Source organism: Strongylocentrotus purpuratus, unplaced genomic scaffold (assembly GCF_000002235.5).
Source record: "Strongylocentrotus purpuratus isolate Spur 01 unplaced genomic scaffold, Spur_5.0 spur5_scaffold_16, whole genome shotgun sequence".
NCBI lineage: Eukaryota > Metazoa > Echinodermata > Echinoidea > Camarodonta > Strongylocentrotidae > Strongylocentrotus > Strongylocentrotus purpuratus.
The window spans coordinates 1854586-1882491 of record NW_022145601.1 but is presented as its reverse complement, the minus strand read 5'-3'; the positions used below and the strand labels follow the sequence as shown (position 1 = coordinate 1882491).

General features: G+C 37.6%; 2 protein-coding genes and 1 long non-coding RNA gene across 3 annotated transcripts in view; all 3 read left to right on the top strand.

The window, feature by feature from the left end:
• Positions 1 to 12659, top strand: part of LOC590614 (E3 ubiquitin-protein ligase MIB2) — a 32500-nt gene extending 19841 nt beyond the window's left edge. The window contains exons 19-20 of the mRNA XM_030987641.1: positions 10902 to 11024; positions 11463 to 12659. Of these exons, the coding sequence (XP_030843501.1) occupies positions 10902 to 11024; positions 11463 to 11879 (540 nt within the window). The 3' untranslated portion in view covers positions 11880 to 12659. The remainder of the gene's footprint in view (positions 1 to 10901; positions 11025 to 11462) is intronic.
• Positions 162 to 8477, top strand: LOC115924441. Its single transcript, XR_004064299.1, has 4 exons — positions 162 to 391; positions 6664 to 6841; positions 7719 to 7877; positions 8379 to 8477. It is a non-coding gene; the product is annotated as an uncharacterized LOC115924441 (long non-coding RNA).
• Positions 12660 to 15004: 2345 nt separating the features above from the next.
• The window catches only part of LOC100891096 (E3 ubiquitin-protein ligase MIB2), a 31825-nt gene continuing 18923 nt past the window's right edge, over positions 15005 to 27906 (top strand). Inside the window, exons 1-9 of the mRNA XM_030986526.1 lie at positions 15005 to 15114; positions 19562 to 19848; positions 20113 to 20290; positions 20832 to 20938; positions 21398 to 21583; positions 23015 to 23127; positions 23592 to 23705; positions 25606 to 25713; positions 27197 to 27368. Coding sequence (XP_030842386.1) covers positions 19614 to 19848; positions 20113 to 20290; positions 20832 to 20938; positions 21398 to 21583; positions 23015 to 23127; positions 23592 to 23705; positions 25606 to 25713; positions 27197 to 27368 — 1213 coding nt within the window. The 5' untranslated portion in view covers positions 15005 to 15114; positions 19562 to 19613. The remainder of the gene's footprint in view (positions 15115 to 19561; positions 19849 to 20112; positions 20291 to 20831; positions 20939 to 21397; positions 21584 to 23014; positions 23128 to 23591; positions 23706 to 25605; positions 25714 to 27196; positions 27369 to 27906) is intronic.

Sequence of the window (27906 nt, the reverse complement as noted above, 5' to 3'; positions counted from 1 at the left end):
TTGATTAGTTGCAGTTAAAAAAAAACTATCACTCATTGTGTTCGAAAAAAATAAAATCGTTATAAAACTTTTAAAATATTGGCATTTTTTCCCGAAAATACAAGAAACAAATACTTATCTGTGGTTTTATGTAAGTGTTGATGAACAACGCATGCGCCGTATTACCATAACATTAACGGTACAGCTAGCGGGAAGTTCAACTAACGAGTTACGATATCCTCATCAAATCATCCGAAGTCATTGAGATATAGGCCTATAGTTTTCCCCAAGAGAAGCGATTGATTATATGTGATTAATGTCTTCCAGTACTACAGTAGATTCTAATGATATTCCCGTGAACCGATCGCGAGCAAGCAAGAAACCAGCCAGATACAGCGATGATAAATTGAAGGTGAGCGCTCTGAGTCAGTATAGTACAGGAGCCAGGGGCAGGGGGGGTCAACCTAGCTGGGAAGGAAACCAATTTTCATGTGCACAGATGTAAATATCGCATACCTTCACATAACAAATTGACCGTCTGGCATGTTGTAAGTGGTGGGTGTGGCCAGGGGGACGCCCCCAACCAAAAAAGTGGCCCTTTTGACGACAAAATAGTATTTTGTAAATAATATTTTAAGGAAACCTTGAACCACCCTGAGTTTGGTGTCATATGAAAGAGAGTTAAATTATCTACATTTTGATATCAATTTTAAAGAATTTAGGATTAATTAACATCGCAAATTTAAGTAAAAAACATGATTTTTGTGATTTTTTTCGAAAAATTGAATTTTACCAAAAAACATTATTTTCCATATATCAAAATTGAAAAATTAATTTTTGTAATAATTTTCCAGGAATTTGCTTATGTACAACGACAATATCCTGTGCGAGGGAGAGGTTTATATATCATTTCTATAAAAAGTTATAGCAATCCAAAGTTATTGATTTGATTTCCACAAAAACAACATTTTTGCCCACATGTGTATTAACTGTATGCATATACGTGCATTAGTGTATTAAGGACCTGTTTGGTGTGTTTACATCGAGTTTTAAAGATAACTTTGAACTAAAACCTCTAATCACCATGTATTTGGTGTCAAAAGATGGATAATTAAAATACCTTCATTCTGATATCAATTTCAATGAGTGATGTAATGTGTGAAATATAAATTTTGAGCCAAAAAGGTGCTTTATTGTAGATATTCCTCTGATTTTGGCCAGTATATCGGTATATTACTGTAACTGGACAAAAGTGATAAGACATTTAGTGGTGCAGAAAATTCAAAGGATTTGGAGCACTGAGTGCAATTGATAAGGTTCTTCTTCTGTACTCTGGGATGTTTGAGGAAATGTGGACATTGGCAGTTGCCTCCTCCCCCCCACCCGGCACCCCGCCCCCTTCCAACCGCTTGTCATAATCTTGCCCATGCCCAAACAAGTTAGTGCATCGATCAACATGAATATAATATAATATTGCCATATTTGGTTAATGCCCTTGCCTCCCCCCCCACCCCCAACCCGCCCCCAAAAGGGGGGAGGAAGGGAAAGGGAAAGAGGAGAGCTAAAAGGGAACAAAAACAGGAAGAAGAAAAGAAAAGGGTGAAAAGAAGGGGGAACAGTTGTGATTAATCCCGCCAAAAACGTGTGGATCGAAGGGGGGAAGGCGAAAAACTCTTCCCCCCCCCATCAAACTTAAAACAGAGAGAAGAATGGGAAGTGAAAGGAAAAGAGTGGAGAAAGGGAAAGAAAAAAAAAGAGAAAAAAGAAAGGTAGGGGGGATCAGTTGCGATTTTCCCCGCCAACAAGGTGTAGATCGGGGGGGGGGGGCAGGGGGAGGGCCACTGGCGTACTAATGGGGGAGGGGGCTTGGGGGACACAGATCCTCCCAAGTATAATTTAAACATGGTTTATTTCTAATTCGCTACCGCTGATTTACAAATCTTGCTGAAATAAAGAAAAAAATCCGAAATTCGTACTCATTATGTAGTACATTATTATTTTTTATGCGTTTGTTGGAAAATGGCAAATTCCTAAAGAAAGAAAGAAAATATAATAACCTGCCTTTCTCACAAAATAATGAGGTGTCAAAATTTGTTCATCTGACCGTGAATAAATGCTTAAAAACCCCAGAGCTTTCGGGGGCTCTGCCCCCTGGATTTAGCCTAGTGCCCTAAGGCGGGCACCTGGATGTTCATCTGACTGTAATTCAATGCTTAAAACCCCTGAGCTTCTGGGGTCTCCGCCCCCTGGACCTCACGCCAATTAGTGTCCTGCCAGTGTCACAAATAAAGTATCAAAATTTGCACATCTGACGGTAATTTAATGTATAAAACCCCTGAACTTCTGTGGGTTCCGCCCCTTGGACCCCACACTCATTTGTGTCCTGCCAGTGTCACAAATAAAGTATCAAAATATGCTCATCTGACCGTAATTTATTGCCCCAAAACCCTAAGCTTCCGGGGGCTCCGCCCCTGGAACCCCACACCAATTCGTGACCTGCCAGTGTCACAAATAAGGTATCAAAATATGCTCATCTGACCTTAATGTATTTCCCAAAACCCCTAAGCTTCTGGGGGATCCACCCCTTGACCCCCGCCGCAACGTTCAGCGGGGCCTGCGTGTAAGAGTGGGGTGATGGGGATTTGTTTTTGGTCTACCCCTCCCCCTCCCCCAAACGTTTTTGCCACTGCCGGTGTCACCATTACGTACCAATATTTGGCTCGCATCATTTCAAATTTGCCCCCCTCCCCCCCCCCCCTAAGAAATCTTGGATCCGCACCTAGGGTATATAGCTCTTATTTTTTTTTAATATTATTCATATCAGGAAGGAGTGCTGGAAAGGGACGTTGAAAGTACAATTTGCCTTTCACATTAGTCAAGCAAGGTTTCTCTCAACAATCAATATCTATATGGCAGTCACTCCCCACCATTTAAATCGTCTGGCAATGGCCATTTGTGTATCGTTGACCTGTGGCGAATCTTTTCATATAGGTTCCATTTGGGTTTCCTTTAAAGCTGATCTAGCTCGATATTGAGGTTGGGGTATTTTAGGGACATCTGACAGACACCCCCACCAGGCGCGCCGGAAGCAGTTTGGCATTGGGGGGGGGGAGGGGGCAAACATTCCAGGGGCTCACCTTTCAGGGGCAGTGGTGTAATGAGCAAAAACGTTCTTGGGGGGGGGGGCAGAAGAAAAATCTGCACCACCACCACTCTTACACGGTACATGCCGGACCCGCTGAACGTTTTTCAAAGTAGAGTATTAACGATCAGGTAGAGCGGAGCAAGTGCAGCGTAAATTGAAATAGGGTCCAGGGGGCTGTGTCCCATGAAGCTCAGCGTTTAAGGCATTTAATTATGGTCAGATGAGCATCCAGGGACCCGTCTAAGGGCCCTTGGTGAGGTCCAGGGTGCGGAACCCACGAATGCTCAGGGGTTTTAGGTATTTAATTACGGTCAGAAGAGCATATTTTGATACCTCATTTGTGACACTGGCAGTTCACTCATTCTTTCTTTCTCTCTTTCTTTCTTTTTCTCTTTAACATACTTTTTTTTTAAAGTGAGGGGGTGCTCGAGCCCTACCCTTCTGCAGGCCCTGACATGAAGGCTTCTAAATAAGCATATTTTTTTGCCTAACTGTAAATTTGGGAGACATGTCATTTTCCAACAAAAGTATAATTTACCCCCCAAAATGAAAAAAATTCACAGGAAATCGTGTCATTTCAGCAACATGTTCAAAAAGACCATATTATTTATGCAACGGGCATGATAGAACTCTAATGTAGACGGTGGTGTGCTATCAAAATTATAAGCTTCTACCTTATGACATTTTCCAATCATCATATTGTGAGATCCTTAGAAGTTCAAGGAGTGAACGATTTTAAATTATTCATGGCTAAGCAGAAAAGATTTCAAATTGAAGTTGTCGAACCTTCTATTTGAAACACACAAAAAACTTAAACTGAGATTCAATCGAATCAAGTAGTTTCATAATGTTCCTTCAATTTTTGTACCAAATTACTTGAAATCGAGAGAAAAAATAACTTTGCATACCTAGCCGAAACTATTTTATGAGAAAAGTTTATGTCATTCTAATCTAATCACAATAGGAATTATGCGGATTATTGGTTGCTTACAAGCATACACGTGTTTTCTTAGTAGTCAGGCAAAATAAACCATTAAACCAAATATGGCAATAGTTGATCGATGCACTAACTTGGCTGGGGCATGGGCAAGATTATGACAAGCGGCTGGAAAGGGCGGGGTGGGGGGGGGGGGGGGGGGGGAGAGGCAACTGCCAATGCCCACATTTCCTCAAACAACAGAAGAAGAACTTATCAATTGCATATTTGATGTTGGAGAATTTGCCATTTTCCAACAAACGCATCAAAAATGATAATGTACTACATATTACGTAAAAATTTCGGATTTTTTTTCTTTATTTCAGCAACATTTGTAAATCAGCGGTATCGATTTAGAAATAAACCACGTTTGAATTATACTTGGGAGGATCTGTGTCCCCCAAGCCCCCTCCCCCATCAGTACGCCAGTGGCCCTCCCCCTGCCCCCCCCCCCCCGATCTACACCTTGTTGGCGGGGAAAATCGCAACTGATCCCCCCTACCTTTCTTTTTTCTTTTTTTTTCTTTCCCTTTCTCCACTCTTTTCCTTTCACTTCCCATTCTTCTCTCTGTTTTAAGTTTGATGGGGGGGGGGGGGGGGAAGAGTTTTTCGCCTTCCCCCCTTCGATCCACACGTTTTTGGCGGGATTAATCACAACTGTTCCCCCTTCTTTTCACCCTTTTCTTTTCTTCTTCCTGTTTTTGTTCCCTTTTAGCTCTCCTCTTTCCCTTTCCCTTCCTCCCCCCTTTTGGGGGCGGGTTGGGGGTGGGGGGGGGGGAGGCAAGGGCATTAACCAAATATGGCAATATTATATTATATTCATGTTGATCGATGCACTAACTTGTTTGGGCATGGGCAAGATTATGACAAGCGGTTGGAAGGGGGCGGGGTGCCGGGTGGGGGGAGGAGGCAACTGCCAATGTCCACATTTCCTCAAACATCCCAGAGTACAGAAGAAGAACCTTATCAATTGCACTCAGTGCTCCAAATCCTTTGAATTTTCTGCACCACTAAATGTCTTATCACTTTTGTCCAGTTACAGTAATATACCGATATACTGGCCAAAATCAGAGGAATATCTACAATAAAGCACTTTTTGGCTCAAAATTTATATTTCACACATTACATCACTCATTGAAATTGATATCAGAATGAAGGTATTTTAATTATCCATCTTTTGACACCAAATACATGGTGATTAGAGGTTTTAGTTCAAAGTTATCTTTAAAACTCGATGTAAACACACCAAACAGGTCCTTAATACACTAATGCACGTATATGCATACAGTTAATACACATGTGGGCAAAAATGTTGTTTTTGTGGAAATCAAATCAATAACTTTGGATTGCTATAACTTTTTATAGAAATGATATATAAACCTCTCCCTCGCACAGGATATTGTCGTTGTACATAAGCAAATTCCTGGAAAATTATTACAAAAATTAATTTTTCAATTTTGATATATGGAAAATAATGTTTTTTGGTAAAATTCAATTTTTCGAAAAAAATCACAAAAATCATGTTTTTTACTTAAATTTGCGATGTTAATTAATCCTAAATTCTTTAAAATTGATATCAAAATGTAGATAATTTAACTCTCTTTCATATGACACCAAACTCAGGGTGGTTCAAGGTTTCCTTAAAATATTATTTACAAAATACTATTTTGTCGTCAAAAGGGCCACTTTTTTGGTTGGGGGCGTCCCCCTGGCCACACCCACCACTTACAACATGCCAGACGGTCAATTTGTTATGGGAAGGTATGCGATATTTACATCTGTGCACATGAAAATTGGTTTCCTTCCCAGCTAGGTTGACCCCCCCTGGCTCCCGGTCTAGTAGTGAGTGAGTACCGGAGTGCATGCCGAGTGAGACGACCGTTGGTTGGCCGTTACGCAATACTGACTGAGTCTGAGTATTTTAAATCTAGAATTCTAGAATCTACGCTAAAAGTTGTTAGATGTGAAATCCATGGATACAGGTTCTAAAAATAAACCTAGGGATGATGTTTACTTTGAAATTGGGTGAGAAATAATGAAGATATTGCTCCATTTCATTCCGAAAAAACAGGAAGAAGCTGATTTGACAACAGAAATCCCCATTTTTAATTTTAATTTTTAATTTTAGAGTTGATGTTTATCAAATTTATAATTAAAATATGTTTTGTTGATATCATTGATAGGTTTATCACTCTACGTCATAATCGTATCACTCAGTTACTTATAAAAAAAAGTGTTAGGGCCTATCAGTATCACTATCAGCATGATCAGTATCAACATGATCAATAAATAAAAAATAATCGATCAGTCTGACTTTTTAAATTTTTAGTTGTCTAACTTTTATTTTAGACTTTTTTAATTACAGTTTCAGACCATCTAGTCTAAAGGCCCTACTGTTAGGCCTATGCTATAGATTTCTAATACTATGGGTCTAGATCTAGATCTACTTCCCATTCATCTATTTTGTAAAATAATTTTAATCATTTCTAGATCTAGAGTCTAGATTCTATTCTAAATCTATTCTAAGTTAATCTAAGGTCTAATTTTTTGTTTTCTTTTCTAGAATATGCACTCGTCATGTTCACAGTCACACTGGATAAGGTGAAGAGCTAGTGTAGAGCCTAGAGGTTGGTTTTGAGCATCAAAATTTGGACGGTGGCCGGAGGATGAGGATCGATGGATGGGAGGCCTACGATGAGGCTAACAAGAAGTGGTAGCTTGGCCTAAGCTTGAAATGACCCGTAAGTTATAGATTTGTATGCGTCCGCCCACCAAAGGTGGGTGCCGGAGGCAATAATGGCCCAAATTCACAAAGGATGTTTAAATTTCACCCATGGTTTAAACCCTCATTTACATAACCCATGGTTTAAAATTATCGCAATTTAAGCGTAGACTTGCGTGCGTCTAATAAATGGACCTACGACTGTGTCACGCTTATTGGGCTAAATTTAGACAATGTGTCATGTAAATGAAGATGTAAACCATGGGTTAAAATCAAACCTCCTTGTGTCTTTGTGAATTATTCGGGCCATTTTGTTTCGGGTTGCTGCATGCATGTCTGTCCGTCCGTCGTGTTTTCATTGTTGCAATAAATTAAGAAGCAATTGACGGATCAAATTCAAACCTGGCTCATGTATGTATTTATATTATGGGAGTGACGATGATCTGATTAGATTTGAGGTCACAAGGTCAAAGGTCATTGTATACATTAGAATAGAATGGTTCTTGCAATAACTTGGGAACCATTTGACAGATCAATTTAAAACTTGGCTCATGTATGCGTTTGCAAGTGACGATCTAATTAGATTTTGTCTTCAAGAGGTCAAAGGTCACAGAGGTATTTTTTTTAAGTCCTCATTCTTTCATGAAATTTCAATTTCACTTCTCAAATTCAAACTTGACACAAATACTATAATACAAATAATAGGCCTATGATCAATGATAAGTAAAACATAATTCCAAATGATTTAATTTAATTTTTTATATATCATTGATAATGATATGTATGTCATATCAGTTATCACATTCATCTTTAGTATCCCATTCATACATGCCTTTTTTCCAGGATATATTTTCTAAAATGATTTAAATCATATACATTTTTGTTTTCTTTTCTAGAATATGCACTCTTCGTGTTCAGTCACACTGGATAATGTGAAGAGGGTGGTTTTGAGCAGCGAGGTTCGGCAGGTGGCAGGAGGATGAAGATCGATGGATAGGAGGCGTACGATGAGGCTACAAAGAAGTGGTACTCTGTTGCCTTGCTTGAAAGGACCCGTAAGTTGCAGATTTTTTAATGTTGAATAATCGCCTATGTTGAAAATAAAACTCTTCTCCAGACTTAATTGCGACTTTAACTTAGTTTGCATGTCATCTAACAGGCCTTAAATTTCAATATTTTTAGGGCAATTATAAGGCCACTTTTCTGTAGGGCACATTCCTATATTACAGCACAAATAGGAATAGTTGGAAAGGGCACAAAAAATCTCCAAGGCCAATGAGAGGGGCATTGAGGCCAATCAAAAGGGCACCCACGGCCATGGCCTTGGATTAATTTAAGCCCTGATCTAAGTCTTTTACATGACTCTGTTACCTGTCAAGAAGCTCTTCTTTTATGGCTTTTTTATGGGCAGCATCCAGAGAACTTTACTATCATTCTATTTCTGAGCATCGTGTTGTTTGAGCCAACAGTAACATGTCATGCTGCTCTTGGCAATTCTGATAAGCATCACTAATAATTCTAAATATTTTTGTTCTGTTTATGTTTATATCTTTCAGCAATTCTTTGCGAGAAGATCGAAGGGGGCCGGACACAAATCAGCTGAATTGGCAGGCCCTGAGAGTAAAGATGGAGGGAATCAAATATAAGGCTAAAAACATGTTAATCTTCTACAGAACGCACAAAGTAGATTTCGACCAAACTTGGCAGGAGTCATCCCTTAAAAGTAAGGGGATCTTAATTTGTTCAAGTGGGGGGTGGTGCACCAGGGGGGGGGGGGGGGGGGAGGGCAGGAAAACAAAAAAAGCCAAATCAACATCATTGTCTTCTTGAAAAAGCATAATTGGTAGATTATTGTGTGGGAAGGGTATCTCAATTTACAGAAAAAATGATCAAAGTGCCCAGCTTGCAAAGCTGCATGCTCAGGTAAGCACAAGACCCACAGGTCTCTAGTCTATTACTCTTTTGCTTTTCATCTTTAAGTGTTTGTGTATTGGAGGGGGGGGGGGGGGGGGTAAAGTATAGTGTCCATCAATGTTATATATTGTTTTTTGTTTATCAACTGCCAAACAATAGCTGCCTTCTGCATCAGTGGGTTAATAGGTGTACTTTTCATATATTTAATGATATTCAGGGCAAATATTAACCTTGCCTTTCAATAGCCATATTACTTGTATAGTGATGCATCGATATATGCACAATATTGGATTTTTTGTTGTTGTATGTGCCAAACAGGTTGGCAGAATGTCATGTTTGGTATTTATGATACATTTTTATGTATATTTATTTAATTTAACAGAAACCTATCTATCACATACAGTCAACTCTCGGCTGCCTAAGTCGAATTTGCATAAGATGAATGCAGGCCTAAGTCGAAGGTGTTATGTTAGTCTTTTCTTTTTATTTTCCATTGTTTTGACCTTGCATTAGTCGGATCTGGACACTTTTAACGTAAAAAGAATATTTGTATACCACTGTTTTTAGAATTCTCACCCAAGATTCCAGCATTAGTACTAATTAGTACCAGCGGTGACTGATTTCATAACCCACTGATTGAGCCCATGATAATTATACAAATTTCATTTATCTATGCGCCCAATACTTTGTGGTCTAATAATTATTTTCCTGGCTGTATTACTGTAACTATTATTTGCCGAAGATAAACCGTTTCTTTTTTTATATGAACTATGTGCTACAATTCCCTTGCCTTTCAGTTTATTAGGATGCACTTTTTTTTTTCTACATTTGCCTTTTTTAATTTTTTTATACCGGTATGTATATTTTTTTAAATATATTTTTTATTTCTAGGATAAAACAATATCTCGACATCAGCCAAATTTTCAGGCATCTTCTTGTGTAGGGTCCATGCTTTTTCCACGATCAGCTGTACAAATTCATTGATGTATATACCATTAAATTCATGTTCCAGATCGTACACTGTAAATATTTTAATAATTTCTTTCAATTCTTGTTTTTTCTATAAATTCCACTAATCTGAAATGTGTGTGTATTGTCAGCTCTTTTTTAGGGTTGATGTGATTGTGAGAGGGTTATAGATGATGATATAGAGGGTGTATTGTGATGGTGACTGCAGTGTGCCACAACTGTTACAAGACATTTGAAAAATATGTACATATTTTGTTTAATTCTATTTTTCAGCTATTTCAAGCGGATCCCATAACATCTAAGCTGGATATATTTTTAAGATATTTTTTTTCTATTTCCCATATATTTTCTTCCTATTTTCTTGCTAATTTTTGGGGTAACAAAATAGTGAGAAAATATATTTTTCATATATTTTATACAGGTTTAGACTTTTATTTCGTATATTTTCTGTATATTTTACTATTTCTTCGCTATTTTTGAAGCGTTCCAAAACATATAGGCTAAAAATATATTTTGTTGCTATTTTTTTTCCTATTTTTAAATCTATTTCTGTACTATTTTCCAGCTATTTTTTAGAGAGAAGAAATAGTGAGAAAATATATTTTTCATATATTTTTTCTACAGTTTTCGACAAATTTATTTCATATATTTTCTGTATATTTTTCTATTTTTACGCTATTTTTAAAGCGTTCCAAAACTGTGTGCTAAAAATATATTTTTTTGCTATTTTTTCTTCTATTTTTAATCTATTTCTGGACTATTTTCCATCTATTTTGGGGGAGAAGAAATAGTGAGAAAATATATTTTCTTGGTCTATTTTTCATATATTTTTTATATAGTTTTAGACTATTTTATTTCGACTGGGGAATGGATGAGAGAGAGAGGACAGAAGATAAAAAGGGGGAAGAAAAAGAGGAAGGAAAAAAAGAAGGAAGAAGAGGCCAAGAAAGAAGAAGAGAAATGAGGAGAAAGGGACAAAGAGAGAAAATGAAATTGTGATAAAAGGGAGAAGTAGATAAAGGAGGAAAAATAGTAAGGATGAGAAAGTAATTAAAAGAAGAGTTGGGAAAAGAGAAGGAGAGTCTCCACCACAAACTGTTGGAAGCTACATGTATTTATTGCTTTGTTTTAGATCCAAGTACCGGTAATAAATTTTCTTAATTCTTGAGAACGCTAACAATTTATCATTCAATTAGAAGGATGCTATTATCCTGACTCCGGAGTTGAAGATGAGCATCACGGTTGGTCTCTTGTCAGCTCTCACCTTCCTTCATGCTTCCAAGATACTCCATCTAGACATCAAACCATCCAACGTTATGGTAAGAACAATTGAGGTATAGGTCTAGGGACAAGTTCATTGGCGAAAATTCATTGGGGGTGGATTTTAAAATTTATCAGTTGTTAAAGGTTTTGACAAAATTAATATAAGTGACTCTTATAGTAATGAAAATACATTGTACCTTTTAAAAACGCTATTACAATACTAAAATAGCTTAACCTTCTGAAATGAGTCTGTTTTTATGCCTGTTTTCGGGTTGTCTGTCCATCCATCCTGCTTTCTTGTTAATGCGATATCTCAATAACCACTTGAGATGTAAGGCTTAAACTTGATGATAATATGTATCTAGCATAGGAAGAAAATCTGATTTGATTTTGAGTCAATAAGTCAAAGGTCATATGTCGCAGTGGTAAAGTCCTGAAATTCTAGATATAGCCTTGTTAAAAACATCTTTGGATTTATTTTGTTACGTCGGTAGGTTGAACGTGCATCAAGGAGGGCATACCTCTGTGACCTTGGCCTTGCCCACATCAAGACCCGTAGTTCCATGTCTCTCTCAACATCAATGGGTGGACCACGTGGCACCATCACCCACATGCCCCCAGAGATGGTCCAAAGAGAAGGGAAGGCCTGGGCTGGTCCAGGAAACGACATCTGGTCGATTGCTTGCACCTTCCTGGAGTTGTTCGTGGAGCAACGCCTCTGGGAAGGTGCAGAATTCATGGCGTTGCTTAGAACGTTGCTGAAACCAGCTTCCGTGCCGCCGATTCTGAAGAAGGTTAAGACAGAGGTGCGTACCATACTCAAACCGTGCTTTGATAAGGAGCCCTTGAAAAGGCCCTCTGCAGAGGTACTCCTTGAGCAATTCCAGAAGCTCCAACAGTCCAGCCCATGATGTGTCAGGCATCCTTTTCACTTGCATGCTAATTAAGGTATCAGTTCCAGAAGCTCTAACAGTCCAGCTCATGATGTGTGAGGCATCCCTCTTCAATTGCAGGCTGGGTATTACTTGAACAGCTTCAGAAGCTTTAAAAGTCCAGCTTGTGATGTGGTAGGCACCCCTCCTCACATTCTTGCTAGAGACTCCAGAATATATTTTGCTGGTGAATTGAAATAATGAACAGGCACTGGTGAAATAATGTTAAAATCTGTGCAATATTGTATTTCTCCTATGAGCATTGATGCACCATTTCAAATTCAGATTCATGTACCTAAGGGGTCTAATAATTGAGCTTGAAATATGTTACAGTGACTCGGTAACATTGTTGAAGGTTGATGAAAAAACTATTTTTTGTGTATGAAATGTTACATTATCTTCCTTTTACTGTACTAACCGTCTAACATGCAAAAAGATCTTCTAATTCTCTAACCACAAATATATATGGTTTTCTTTGAAGGCATCCGTGTGCAACACCCTCTAACAGTAAATTCTAATTCTCCCAACCATTTTTGAATTTTCTCAACCGTTTTGCCATGAAAATAAGACATGGAACAGGCAAAACTTTCAACACTTAAATGTCTGGAATGGTATATAGAGCCAATTCATTGCTTTGTGGTGATTTAAATTCACCTTAAACGTAATTAAATTGTAATAATGTATTTGGGAGAATTAAGGAATTGATCAGATCAGTTTTTCCCAATTTGTATCATTAATAATGGTTTGTTTCCACTCAAACTTTCAGATTATCTTTATTTGTACATCTAGCATTAAAGTCACTACCTTAGCACCATTTCTCTCATCTATATGTTACCAAGTCCCTTTAAGTTTGAACTGGCAATGCCATACAGAAATATTGAGGAAAACAGTAATGTCATTTCCTATTCTCTATCCCCCCTTTCCCATGTAACATCCTGAAAAAATATAGTAGGATTGGAACTAAATTTAAATAATAAGAAGAAAAAAATTTGCTAAGCTTAGGATTTTTACACATCGTCAAATTTGATATTTTCTATTGACAGCATACTGATAAGCCTAATCAACATAGTGCATATAATTACCAGCTACTGAAACTAATGATATGGTCCTACCTGATTTCGATAAAATTATGAGTTTCAACAACTATGTATTTTACTTGCCGGACACATCGATCTTTTCGTGCCAACACATTTCGCAGAGCTACCTAAATATGCTTCCTGTCGACAGAATCTTGTTTGAAGTTGTTCACATGTGTATCTGACCATGGCCTATTGTAATAAAACTGATATATGAGAAGAAGATTGATATTTGTGACAATAAAGCTATCATGATATCTGGAATACTTAAAGACTTATTTTACTCATAGTATTTACTCTAACCTTTGTTATATTTTTGATTAATAAAATCCTGTTCAGAGATTGGTCAACATAGCATCATGTGACCAAACATAACATTGCTATGATGTTACCGATAAGAAAAATGTGCTATACTGTGACGTCATCCATGGTATAGTGCACTATACTATATGGCACTATACCATGGATGATGTTATAGATATGTGATTGATCAAGATCAATGTGATATCAGTGTCGGCCCGGTCGCAGTACCTCAGAAAATAGTGCTCTTCCTCTCACCTCGATCCAGATTGACAGGTATTAAATTTTGTTCTTTGATGTTTGATTACATTATTTGTTCATACATAAAGTTGAATTGATAGTCTATTTGATAGACTAATTCTGTTTCTCATTTTGTTAGAATTGAAGAATATGATTTAGAAATGGTGTATAGTGTATGCATATATCATTCTCCTCAAGTGAACTACATGTATGTGTATGTTTGTTTTTACTTTGCTTCTTATTCAAATGAATAATTGAATAGAGGTTTCTAGTTTAACAGACTTGCAATCTGTAGTGAAAACCTATGTTTTTGTTTGTTTGCTCTATAGAATTTTGATACAAATGTTCTTATATGTGCTGCAGCTATTATGTAAATGTAACTGTTGAAAAAAACCTATGGAATATATTAAAGTAACATTTGCCCTTCTTCATTTTGGAAGTCTGTATAAGAAATAGGAATTGTTTTTACCTTATGTTTTATTTGAGGACATAACTTTAGTGGTCAAATTGAACCTTTCATTTATGCATCCCAAGTTTCATGATGATGAATGTAATTCCCATCTAGAATGTCTGGATATTGATGATATATATTAGTCTTGATTTTAATCATGCATCAAATCAAGGAGGATATTACAGCTGGTATCTCTTTGATCAAATATGTCTCATATTTGGTGTACAGCTGTATATTTTACCTTTTGTAATACACAAGTTGATGTCATTAATTAATCATAATGCCTTTCCTCAAAATAAATATATTTCACATGAACTGAACAGAAAAATTTGTGTGAATTGTGAATAGTCTGTAATAGATATGGAAAGAGATTGAGAGAAATTGAGAGAGAGAGAGAGAGAGAGAGAGAGAGAGAGAGAGAGAGCATATGCCAAATGGGGCACATAAAGATGAAGGAGAGAGGGATCGAGGGATCGAGAGAGAGAGAGAGAGAGAGAGAGAGAGAGAGGGGTAGGAGAGAGAGAGAGAGAGAGAGAGAGAGAGAGAGCATGCCAAATGGGGCACATAAAGATGAAGGAGAGAGGGATCGATGGATCGAGAGAGAGAGAGAGAGAGAGAGAGAGAGAGAGGGGCACAGGGAGGCAAAACGGAGGGGAGAGAGAGAGAGAGAGAGAGAGATGTACGGGATAAAGGCCCACATATTGATTATTAATAATGAAACAAAGACAAAATTGTCAGGAGATTAGAGTATATAAGCTACTTGATTTTGTTGAGATAAATAGCCAACTTATAATGATGTCAATATATTACTTAAGATTGAAAGAAGAAGAATAAATTGGTGATATGATAATGTGCCACCCTATATAAATAAATAAATCATTGATCATAGAAGCATTGTGTCAACAGAGACCAAAACAAGCTGCAGAAATAGCGCATGCGCGTTTGTAGATGGTGAGGTAATGCAACTTGCGAAAGGGAATTTCCCGACGGGAATACCCACAACCGGCCAGCTCGCTCTATCCGTACTACGGGAGAGACAAGGCAAGGCAAAGGAGACCGTGAATGTATTTATACTACGTCATCATCACAGCAGTAAACATTGTCGCAAACCCTACTTCGAGGTTTTTCCTGCTGATCTGCAGATCAAGTAAGTTCCTAGTTTGGTTTCTTTTCTCATGCATGCAATGTTTTCTTAATTTTTATCTCGATAAACTCGTATCGACTTTTCTCACAAACGTGAAACACGAGAGTCAATGTGTACGTAGCCAGGAATAGCTGTCTGGTATGGGGAAAAGACGGTCAGTGGTGCCACGCGTGTAGTCTCATTGGAACAACAGTTGATATTATACGAGACAGATTTCGGTCTAGGCTATCAGCCAGGATACTGGACATGGTGTATGCGATATGGCTTTCAAACTTGGAACAGCATCATGATCTTAGCTTTGTAGCTTAGACCCTATATACATCTTTTATTTGGAAGCAATCCGATGTAGGTCAACAGACCCCAATATTCATTAAATTACTAGACTGATCATTATAACACCATGAGCACCATTGAGAATATGTTAAATTTGCATTTGATTGAGGACAGGCATAGATTAAATTAGACTTGAAAAAGATTTAGACTAGTAATACAGTATCTAGTTCACCCATGGGCGTAAATCCCTGGGGGGGGGGGGGGATGCATCCCCCCTGACTTGAAGGTGGGGGGGGGGATGGCCTGTACAAATATCCCCCCCTAAGATTACCAAAAAAAAAGAGGAAAAAAAAGGAAGAAGAGGAATAAGAGAAAAAAAGTGATTGTTTCTATTTCAGCATAATGCACATGAGAAATGAGTTATTTCTTTATTGTAGAGGTGTCGTGGTCGAGTGGATATGTCACCGAAATGTGGATCGCAAGGTCCGCGGTTCAAGTCCCACCGCGGCATCTAATGTCCTTTGGCAAGACATTGATCTACATTTGCCACTCTTCACCCAGGTGTTAAAATGGGTACCCGGTAGGATGAGAAAGATAATGTGGTTTGATTAGCAATGGCGCTTGTAAAATGGCGACTGGCTGAAATGCTCCCCAGGGAATGGAAAATGTGCAAACATTGTGTTGCGGGTAAGCCTGAATCCGATGATCGGGGTAATAATATGTTACGCGCCTAGAAACAAAGTATTAGGCGCATTATAAATGTGAGCTATTATTATTATGTATGTATGTATGTATAGCCTACATGTATACAGTATATCACGATCAGAGTAGTTGCGCGACGTGCGCGAACAAGCACTTCATAAACTTCAGAATAATATTTCGTTATTTTGCAAGGTATTATTATAGCCCAGATGTAAAGTGCGCCGGCGCGCACGAGCGCTTAAAAAGTGCTATCATGTACAGTAGATGCATCCCCCCCTGACTTGAAGGTGGGGGGGGGGTGGCCTGTACAAATATCCCCCCCTAAGATTACCAAAAAAAAGAGAGAAAAAAAAAGGAAGAAGAAGAATAAGAAAAAAAAGTGATTGTTTCAATTTCAGCATAATGCATGAGAAATGAGTTATTTTTTTTATGTATGTATAGCCTACACGTATACAGTATGTCACGATCAGAGTAGTTGCACGACGTGCGCGAACATTTATTTATTTAGGGTACGCGTATGCTCGTTCCATCCCTTTGAAAGCACCCCCCCCCCCCCCCCTCCATCTCAGGACTGCCAACATTTCTGAATCCCCCTTTCGCTGGCTTTTTGGTGGCTTTTCCTGCCTTGGAGACCCCCCCCCCCCCCAAAATCCGGAACACTGCTAAATGTACCACCCCCTCCCCAATTTCAGGTGAGCTCTAGTCGATCGAGGGGAACTGGGGCCAATGTTTTCACTTTTCAAAATGAAATAATCCTGAAGGAGCTTTCAAAGCTAGCAGGAATTTCAGGAATTTGATCCCGGGATTTGATCAATTTTTCTATGATATTCAACATATTTTATAACCCCCTTTTTACATTTCTCAGGAGTCCAAAGAGAGAGAGAAAAAAACCCACCCCCTTTTTAAAGAAATCTCCGGGTGAAAAGTCAAATACACCCCCTTTTTTTACAATTCTCGGGCCGGATTTTGTCGCGCGACAAAGTACCCCTTTCCTGGAGATCTTAGGAACGCACATGCGGTCCCTCCGACCCCAGAGTGTAGGGGGGGGGGGGGCCGCATGCGCATTCCTGAATCAAATGTCTAAGCTTTTCACGCTTCGCGCGGGAAGGGGGAAACTGAATTCAGACGAGAATTAAGAGTCGAGAACAGTACACCCAATCGTCTGCTTTCTCTAATAATTTAAGGAAACGTCAAGGCTTCCGCACTTTTCGCGAGAGGGGTAAACCGAATTCAGACAAAGATTGAGAGTCTAGCACGGTTTAACAAATCGTCTACTTTCTCTAATAATTTAATGAAATGTCAAAGCTTCCGCGCTTCGCGCGAAAGAGAGAGGGAGAAACTGAATTCATACAAGGATTAAGAGTCGAGCGCGGTTCAACGAATTGTCTACTTTCTCTTATAATTTAATGAAACGCCAAAACTTCCGCGCGGGAGGGGGGGAACTGAATTCAGACAAGGATTAACAGTTGAGAACGGTATAGCAAATCGTCTTCATTTTATAACAATTTAATGAAACACCAAAACACCAAAAGCTTTAATGAATGGTAAATCATGTGCTGAAAACACCCTCTCTCATCTTCCAGTCAAGACTAGCAGTACCCCAGTAGAGCTGGTCAAAGATTAATACTCACAACCTATAAACCTAGTAATAAATTGGAATGATTTTTGTAGACATTTGTCCAAACATATATGTAAGAGGAACATGTACGCATGCAAAGAATGTGGATATTGCAGGAAAACACAACCCTGCATGATCACACATATCTGCCTTTCACTGTATGCTTACATTACTACCGGTATCACTTTCCTGTCTCCTCAAGCAAAGAGCTATCTTGTGTACATGCATGTACCTTTATCATAGTCAAGTTGGGCATTGGACAATAATTGATGGCTATTGTACAGTTCAGAAATCACATTGCAAAGCATATTTTTGTTATAATCCCCACTATACAGTACACCTGCAACCAGGCATGTATTTTGTATGTTTATTGAAATTCCACTTTGGTATAGAGGAACATAAATATGAAGTAAGGGAACCGAGTCGACCTGGCCTGATTATGTGTCATAAAAGTTTTTTACAGTAGTATTTCCAAATCTAGTCAAACTTGTTAACATTAACAGGTTCTTTTACTGGGATAGGAGGGGGGGGGGGGGGATAGTGTTTGAAGCTTTATCCCCGCTAAAATATAGCCTTGATTTTTCATGCAATATAATAATAATAATAATAACAATATTTATAAAGAGACATTTATATTCTTGTTCATTTAGCAATCATTTTTTTTTGGAATTCATGAGGAAAGAAACATTGATGTATTATACGTGTCTGTGACAAGGAAGTAATCAAAGAAAGAGTTAGGTTTACATAGTTATACATGTATGTTTGCTGAATGTAATGAAACAAAATTGTAAAATATGAATCTATTTTGCTGCAGATAGTCCATTGCATTTATTTTCTTCTTCTAAACAGCTACTTTGGCACCATGTTTGTTTACCTAAATCTGCAGCCATAAAGCAAAACAAGCTTTTGTGAATTTGAAAAACATTTGTGTATTGAAGGCAACTGTATTATTACATCGCACCTTGGACCTAGCTGTCACGTTCTACATGAGTGGGAGAGAAAGATAGATCTACAGTTATGAACTGACTATTCATACCCTTTGTAAATGTGGTGTTTTGGGGTTTCTTTTGTAGCTGAAGTATGAAAGGTGGATTGGTTGAGCTAGGGCCTATGTTGAAAACTTTTTAACATAAGCTTTTAAGTTACATTCTCAAGAAACATAAACCAGGACAAATCAAGTTTTCACATATTTAAGAACTTACAAAACCGGTTAAGAGCATGAATAATTTAATTGTTAACTGTAGATAGATATATATATATATATATATATAAAGAGAGAGAGAGAGAGGGAGAGAGAGAGAGAGAGAGAGGAGAGAGAGAGAGAGAGAGAGAGGGAGAGAGAGAGAGAGAGAGGGGGGAGAGAGAGAGAGAGAGGGGGAGGGGAGGAGAGAGAGGGAGGGAGAGAGAGTGAGAGGGGATATGGGATCAAGGTATAGAGTGTGTGTGTGTGTGTGTGTGTGTATTTGGTTTTTACAGAGGTGCATCAATCAGATATGATTATTTACGTCTGGGGACCGACCTTTAAACGTCACCATACGAAAGACGTGACTTGGTTTCGAACCTGCGTGCTGAATCAGTTTGTAACTTACACTGTTAGCTGGATTACAGGTGCACGCCACACCGCCTAGTTATGTTCTGGCAGCTTTGGTTGCCAGCTGCTTGCGGGGAGAGAGATTTTGCTTTTATGGGGGGATCCAGGAAGAGAGAAAAAAAGAAAAAAAGAAAATAGAGAAACAGAGAGAAAGAGATAGAGAGTGAGAAAAGAGAAAGGAGAAGGTGAAGATGGTGGTGAATTCAAATGCAGTTATATAGGTACATTATATACTCTTAGCATGTTATATTTTTATATTAAAACAGGCCCCCCCCCAAAAAAAAAAAAATTGAATCAGATCGGATCATCTAAATCAGAATGGCAATCGTGGAGGTTGGACAGCGAGTTGTCCGGAGCGCCACCTGGACATGGCGAGATCAAGATGGTGGTGAGGGTCATCTTGGTACAGTGGTCAAGCTCAAAGATCATGACCCTCAGGAACCCATTCCTCCAGGCTGGGCCAAGATCAGATGGGATAATGGTAATGGTAACAACTATCAGGTCGGGTCCAGTGGCTCATATGATCTTGTGCTCTTCGACAACGCCCCCGCAGGTAATTATTCCCTTACTGATTCTTGTAACAATTTTTCTTTTAGTCTATATTAAAATAAAAAATAAAACTAGTACTTAAATCAACAGATGTTTTATGAAATGGTCAATAACTATATTGTTTATCTATTTTACAGTGACAAAAACTTTCTAAGTTCAAGTATATTATCCTAATGGGGGGGGGGGTACTTTTGAATTCATACTGACAGCTACACCAATACTACTATACAATTTCCTAATTTTTCATCTTCCTCAATTCTTTTTCCAGGTGTGATTCATGTTGGTATAGTTTGTGATAGCTGTTTGATGAGTCCTATAGCTGGCATACGCTGGAAATGCAATGATCAAAGCTGCCCTGATTATGACCTTTGTACTCCATGCTACATGAATGATAAACATGACTTGACTCATACATTCACTCGCCATACCAGCAGGAAAGAAACAGGGTATGTGAACAAAAAGTATTTTTTTTACTGAGTTTTTTCCTTATATTTGCAATATATTTTGTGAATATGAATGTATCCTTTGTATGAAAGTGGGATAGAGAGCTGAAAAACTTAATATTGTTCAGGATGTACTCAAGAAGCAAGGCAATGAAGACGTTCCCCCATCCAAAATGAAAGATAGATAGACAGGCCCCCTCCCACCCCAGGGGGGGGGGCATGAGATGATATCCAGCCTATTTGGGTGATATTGTCATAATTCATGGGAAGATTGTGATGTCAAAGTATCTATTTTTCTAAGCCTTACTTTAAAGGAACTTTTTAGTCATACAGAGAAAAACACTTATAACAATACCCTTACTAGCCTTGTTTTACCCCTTGCAGGAAAATTTTTGACTCATGAAGTTTGAGTTTGAATTGTCTCAAAATGTATTTACGTGTTTTGATGTATTTAATTGAGTTATCTCCACACAATCTGATTGTTCTAATAGCTTCATACATGTCTCTTAAACATAAAGAAAAAGAGATTTGTTTGTTTCTTCAGGACACAAGTGACACCTCGATTTGGGGAAACGAAGACAGTTTCCAGAGGGCTGTGTCCAGGGGCAGAGGTCTGTAGAGGGAAGAATTGGCAAGGAGATGATGAAGATGGTATGAAATATGTATTTTTCACTTCTTCCTTTTATTTTCCTTTCATTACAATTTTGCCTATTTGCCAGTCCGTTGCCTCCATGAGAGTTTTTGTGTGGTTTATAAAACTTGTAGATTTCTACTCTGACCTATTACAGAACGCAGTACGGCGAATTCATGCAACCTGCTATTTTAATGTAAAATTATGATGTCTTTATTATTCAACTAAATTTGTGGTAGCCACTGTGAGCGTTTGAACAAAAGGAAAATATAGAGTATACATATCCCCACAGACATGCCCCTGATCATAATATATAAGAAGGTATGGCTTACATTCCGTCAGAAAGTTGGCTCGTTCCTGTAGTATCATGTTATGTCTGGTAATATTGAGTAATTTATTTATAATAATTGATTTTGTTTTGCTTTTGCAAATATTTTGTCTAAAAAATGGAGTGATTGAATATTCTTTTGATGATTCAGGTGCCGGTGGGACTGTTGTTGAGATATGTCCCTTCTCTGAAAGGCCACGGTCAGGCGTCGCAGTTAGCTGGACTCAGTCTAAAGTGGTCACTACTCATAGAGTTGGATTTGATGGGAAAATGGATCTGAAATGCACCACAGCAGGAACTGGGATAGGTTACTATGCTACACATCTCCCTGTTTTAGGTAATGTATCAATCAGTTTGTTCTTTTCTTACACAATAATAACTATTCTCTATTTTTTTCTTCTCCATTCACTTTTCTCTTTTTAATTTTGGATTACACACATATATTTTCTGCTCTACCTGTTGTCTACTGTCCAAAATGTGAGTTTTTCATTTAACAATTGCTTATTACACAACATTTACTATTTTTTCAAAACCATAATGACCCAAATATAACAGCCATCCACTTATTTTGACAAATTTAGTTTCTGACACTGACTATGGGCTGTCTGAAATTAGCCATGTTTGACTACTTAATCATGATTGGTTATGATTTTGGTGTCATACGAGAGAAGACAAATTGAGCTTTCCAAATCATATATGCATCAAACAAGAAGTTGTTTATCGAGTTGTTTACGGGTACACTTGGATTTACTTTTTTTCAAGGACACCCTGTGTTTAATACATATGATTACTTTCTTTCTTTTGGGAAAAAAATACTTGCATTTGCAAAACTTATCACTGTGGTTTATTAGATTGTTTGCAAACTTAATGACTCAATCCAGTGTCAGGATATCTTTAAAAAATATCTGAGAAGGTTCTTCCCCTAGGCTTATTGATTATCATGCATGAAACAACATACATGTATGTTATTCTTTATATATATATCTGATTCTTAATGGTATTTCAGTTTGCAACATTACTATGCCTGTTTACTATAAACTCTATTCCTGAATAGGCTTAAATTTGATTTGATTTGATTTATTTATTTCTGTTTGATTTTTTGTTGTTGCATTTTTAGAAATATATATCAAACAACACATCGCAAATTTACACATGACAAAAGAATATATGTAGAACAAAGTAAGGCTGGCTGTAATTAATCGAAAACATCAAACAGGAGGGTTGACAAAGTAAGCAAAGCGTGATAGCATGAATACCCTCAATGGATACATAATCATACAAATATGGAGGAAAAATGGGAGAAATACAAAAAAGAACATAAAAAGAAAGAGGGGGTGTACATCAAGATTCACAGATGTATGTGGTAGTTGGATTTCAATTTGATATATGAAGATAAAAAAAGAAGATGCAAATTTTAATATTGGGTGGCCAACTTGGGATATATTATAGAATGATTTGTATACCCTTGAGTACTAGTGGACAGCATCTCAATTATTGTGATTAGTTACTTTATCTTCATCTGTAGGCCTGAGTTTTACATCTTGTATGAATAAGTATTGTATGATGTTATCATTACCATATTGTGTTTGTATTTTGAATTGAATTTCGATTTTTGTATTTATTATGATGTAATTAACTTTATTTGATTAATTGATAAAACAGACAATATCAAACTTGAGTTGCATGCCATTTTCTTTTGACAAAGCCATTCAATTTATTTCTAATATTCAAGCTCTTAATTTCATTGATGTGGTTGTTTTGATAACAGGTAAAGAGGTTGGTTTGAAAGTTGGAGATCTGGTAGCTATTACTCTGGAAAGTGAAACATTGCAGATTATGCAACAGATGGATGGGCGCGAGTGGTTACCAGAAATGGGAAATGTGAGTAACGTAATACAAATACAAATGATTAGATAAACAAACAAACAAACAAGAAATGTATGCAAAGAAAGATAAGTTACCAAATAAATATGTAAATGCATTACCCCCAAAATAACAAGTAAATTCAAGTAAAGGAATGTTAACAAATACAAACAAATAACAACAACCAAATAAATGGATGCGAAGAAAAGTACGGTAAAAGCAAATAAGCAAACAAATGTTTATCAACTTATAAAAAAAAACTATCTATTTTCAGCAGAACACATTATTTGTGTCACAGAGGAGCTTTGAATAACATTAGTAAAGTCAGCTATACAGCCTGTATGTGGCACAAAAGATAATACACAAAAACAAACACCAATTGCTTTATTAAGTACACATGTAAAGTACCCTCCAAAATATCTAAATACATATTGATCTTGATATTGAACTTGATCTTCTTTTCACACTCTTTTCCCTTCCAGCTGTATGGGAAGGTTGCCAAGGTTACTGGTATCAATTCAAGCGGGAACGCAGAGGTCACTTACCCTGGGAGAAAAGATAAACCTTTTACCTTCCATCCAGATGTACTGAACAAGGTATGGTGTTAAGTTCTACATCACTTGCTCTTGCGATAATTGTTCTGCTGTAATTTCTTACAGTAACTGAATTCCTTACTTCAACCTTGGACCAAACACTATTACTAACCCTAACCCTAAAATTAACTCTATACTTTTGACAAAATAAAGCCCTACACAATAGTTGATGTTCATGCTCTATACATATACTACAGTGTGAGTAAAAAAAAGTTTACACCTAGAAAATTGCTAATTATTAAAAAAAAATCATCAATGAACATTAAACTGTTATATGTCTTATTAAAGAGTGTTTTATCCCAAATCATTTGGTACCATTTTTGTGTGGTATGTGTTTACGCTTGAATGAACAGGAGACTTGTTTGCGAGAGTGCAAAAATCGAATTGCCCCAAAGTTGCCTATTTGATGTTTGAATAAAACAATTGGGATTTGGGTATTAATTCGGTCTTTGCAGATCCAAATAACACCCCTAACAAAATTAATCATGCCACACATATCAAATATCAACGAACATTTGTGCGCGTGTGTGTGGGCCAGTGTGACTTTGCCCTTTGCAAAAAACATATGCAATGTATTTCATTTGATACATTCAATCCATTCCCTTACTCCGCTAATCCCAACATAATACATACTGAAGGCATCACTTTGGCGCAAGTTGATTTTTGCACTCTCGCCAACAATGTCACCTGTTCATCCAAGCGTGAACACATACCACACGAAAATGGTACCAAATGATTTGGGATAAAACTCTCTTTCATAAGATGTATAAACATTTTCTGTTCATAGATTATTTTAAAAATAATTAGCAATTTTCTAGGTGTAAACTTTTTTTTGACTCACACGGTATATTTTTTTATGATTGTTCATATTGAACTTTAATTTCTTTTCTTTCCTACATGTAATTTCACATCTGCTGGAGATTTTATTTGTATCAAGTTTTAATGTTTACTCAATGTAACTGGAGCCAAGTATCTTTCTCTCTGTCTACTGTTTACCCCTCCCTCTGCCTCTATTGCCCTCTCTTTGCTTTCTCTTTCTCTCTTATGCACATACTCAAACACACACTCAAACACCACTCTCTCTCTCCCACACCCTCTCTCTCTGACACCCTCTCTCACATATTCTTTCTTTCTCTTATGCTTACACACACTCTCCCACACCCTCTTTCTCTCTTTCATTCACACACACACAAACACACCCACCAACGGACACAAATGCTCTCCCACACCCTCTCTCTTCTCTCTCTCTCTTATGCACACACTCAAAAACACACTCTCTCTCTCACACCCTCTCTCGCACATTCTCTCTTTCACTTACGCATACACACACTCTCCCACACCCTCTCTCTTTTATTCACACACACACATACACACAGCCACCCACGCACAAAAAAGCTCTCCCACACCCTCTCTCTTCTCTCTCTCTCTCTCTCTTATGCACACACTCAAACACACACACACACCCACGCACACAAACGCTCTCCCACACCCTCTCTCTTCTCTCTCTCTCTCTTATGCACACACCCAAACACACACTCTCTCTCCCACACCCTCTCTCACACAATCTCTTTTTCTCTTAATGCATACACACACTCTGCGACACCCTCTCTCTCTTGTATTAACACACACCCACCCACGCACACGTACGCTCTCCCACACCCTCTCTCTTACACAATCTCTCTCTCTGTGTCTGTTATGCACTCACACACACACACACATGCTCTACCACATCCCACACCCTCTTTCTTACACAATCTCTCTTTCTCTTCCTCCCTTCTTTTATTCCTTCCCCTCATTGTATCTATTTATCTCCATCTCCATCTTTTCACATTATCTTCTCTCTCTATTATTATCATCTTAAACTCTTTCTCCATTAACAAAACTAATAAAATCTATTTTCCAGGTTCCAAGGCTAGGTAAGGGAGACCGTGTGCAGATCAATAAAGACTTAACGTTTGTGAAGAATCTTCAAGAAAACAGTCAAAATGGATGGATTGATGGCATGGAAAAGGTCAGTCAAAACAAACTTTTAAATAACATGGAGTTCTATATTACTTTTGAACAATTTGTGTCCTTATAGAGTACCATGTCTGGTACCAGTAATTTATTTATTTATTTATTTAAAATGGTTTATTTCAGTAAAAACAATTTGCGGCCCGACAGCCGAATTGCAGTTTCTTTTACAAAGTATACATCAGTGACAAAGTAAAATTACACGTAAAACATTATGCATGGTAGCATTATGGTAGTAAAAGTGCAATTCTTTTGTACATATAATATATAATTGAACTAAAGCCTAGAGCAATCGCCGCCAGAGCATGTGTCGGGTTGCCATCGTTGCACATTATGGCAAATTGCTTGGTAAATATACAGAAATCTGAATTGTATTACCATATTTGCTTGGTTTGTGCATCAACCAGATAAAAAAAAAATGTAAAACCTCCCCCATTTCGAAAATGTTACTTATGAAATAAATTACAAAAAACGAGAAATTAACGCACGGATTGATTTTACTGTTACAAAATACTTTAAAAATATTAATACATCTGATGATTTTACCAAGTATATTATTCCACTGAAGCTTTATAGGTTATAATACTGTAAATTATTATTGCATTCATAATTACATGATACTTGCAAACTCTGTCATGATCATGATTGTAATCAATCAAAGCTGATCATTCATTTTCAGCAAAAATAAAAATACTTACTTGACATTATATTCAACTTAAGTTCTTATCATGGGAAACATAAAGTCCACTAGCCTTTCGTGAGAAAGTATGGTTACAGGGAGCCACTGGTGATTATAACAAAGAAAGGTCTAACTACCATGTTTCTGAATGTCGATTCGTGGTCTTTCTAGGAAACTCTTGGGACCAAGTATTACCTTTTTATATTGAATCCTATATCACTAGGAATCAAGAACAATAGAATACATAATAATAATATCAGAATAACAACATTTATAATGCGCACATATCCACCTCAAGAGATGCTTAAGGCGCCTAACAAGGTAAGTACATTAAACTTAAGAGAACAAAAATAATTTAACATAATTAAATATAATTCGACAACGTTAATTACATCAAATTGTGAAATACACTACGTCTCAACTAAGGAATTCAGACAATAGATAGGTTTTCAAAAAGAGTTGAACCAGTATAATACCTTCTTGGGATGAGAGTATGTTTAAAAGTGTTCTTTAACTCTTATCCTGCCACAGGGCTAATCCCCATTGTGCCAAGCCACAAATTCCCCCTAGATAATCGGATTAACGCGATGGTACTAACAATAGCGCGTGCAAAACACTAGGCACAGTCCAATGGGCATGAACAATAACTGCTATTACGAATGCGTGCAATCATGGAAGAAGCAGAGAAACAATAGCTTGCTCGCGTGTACAAAGAACAATAGCGTGCAGGCAGCCTTATGGCAGGCTATGAGTTAAGGTCTCAATATATCATGAACAAAAAATACTTCATGTCTATTTTCAGTGTCTAGGTATGGAAGGGACAGTGATGAACGTCGATTCACGGTACGACAGCCGGGTACGATTGATTGGTGTGGAGAAAATGTGGTCATGGCATCCCTGCTCCCTGATCCTTGTCAAGAAGAACTCATCAGATGATGACACGCAGGGTGCTGAATCTCTAGGCCTCAAGCTAGGTGAGTTGGAATATCAATGATTTAAGAAGACAAGAACAATTTGAAAGTTGGAAAGTATGCATTGGCATATTTAATAACCTTGCTGTTGATACCCTTGTCAGAGACAATTTGCCCTTGGCAATTTTCGCTGTAGTCTCCCATGTTTGATATTAATTAGCATGAGTTACAATAATTTGTGTAAACTTCTGAAACTATTCAGCTTGATTGGCTGTGTGTAAGCAAATTTGTCATTGAATGTTGACACCTGCTGCTGATACCATATTTTATGACAAAGGGTCCTGGATAATTACGGTCTATTGTGTGCTGTCATGGTCTACTTTAAATGTAAACAAATGGAATGGGAATGTGGATCACATGGCTAACGTTTCGTGTCCTGCCGCGACACTAATGTCCTTTGGCAAGATTAGATTTTAATCTACATTTGCCACATACGAATGTCAATGTGGTTGGATTGGCATGTGTGCGCTTGCAAAATGGTGCCTTGCCAAAATTCTCCCCAGGGAGCAGAGTGTGTCCATTGTGATGTGGGGGTAAGCAA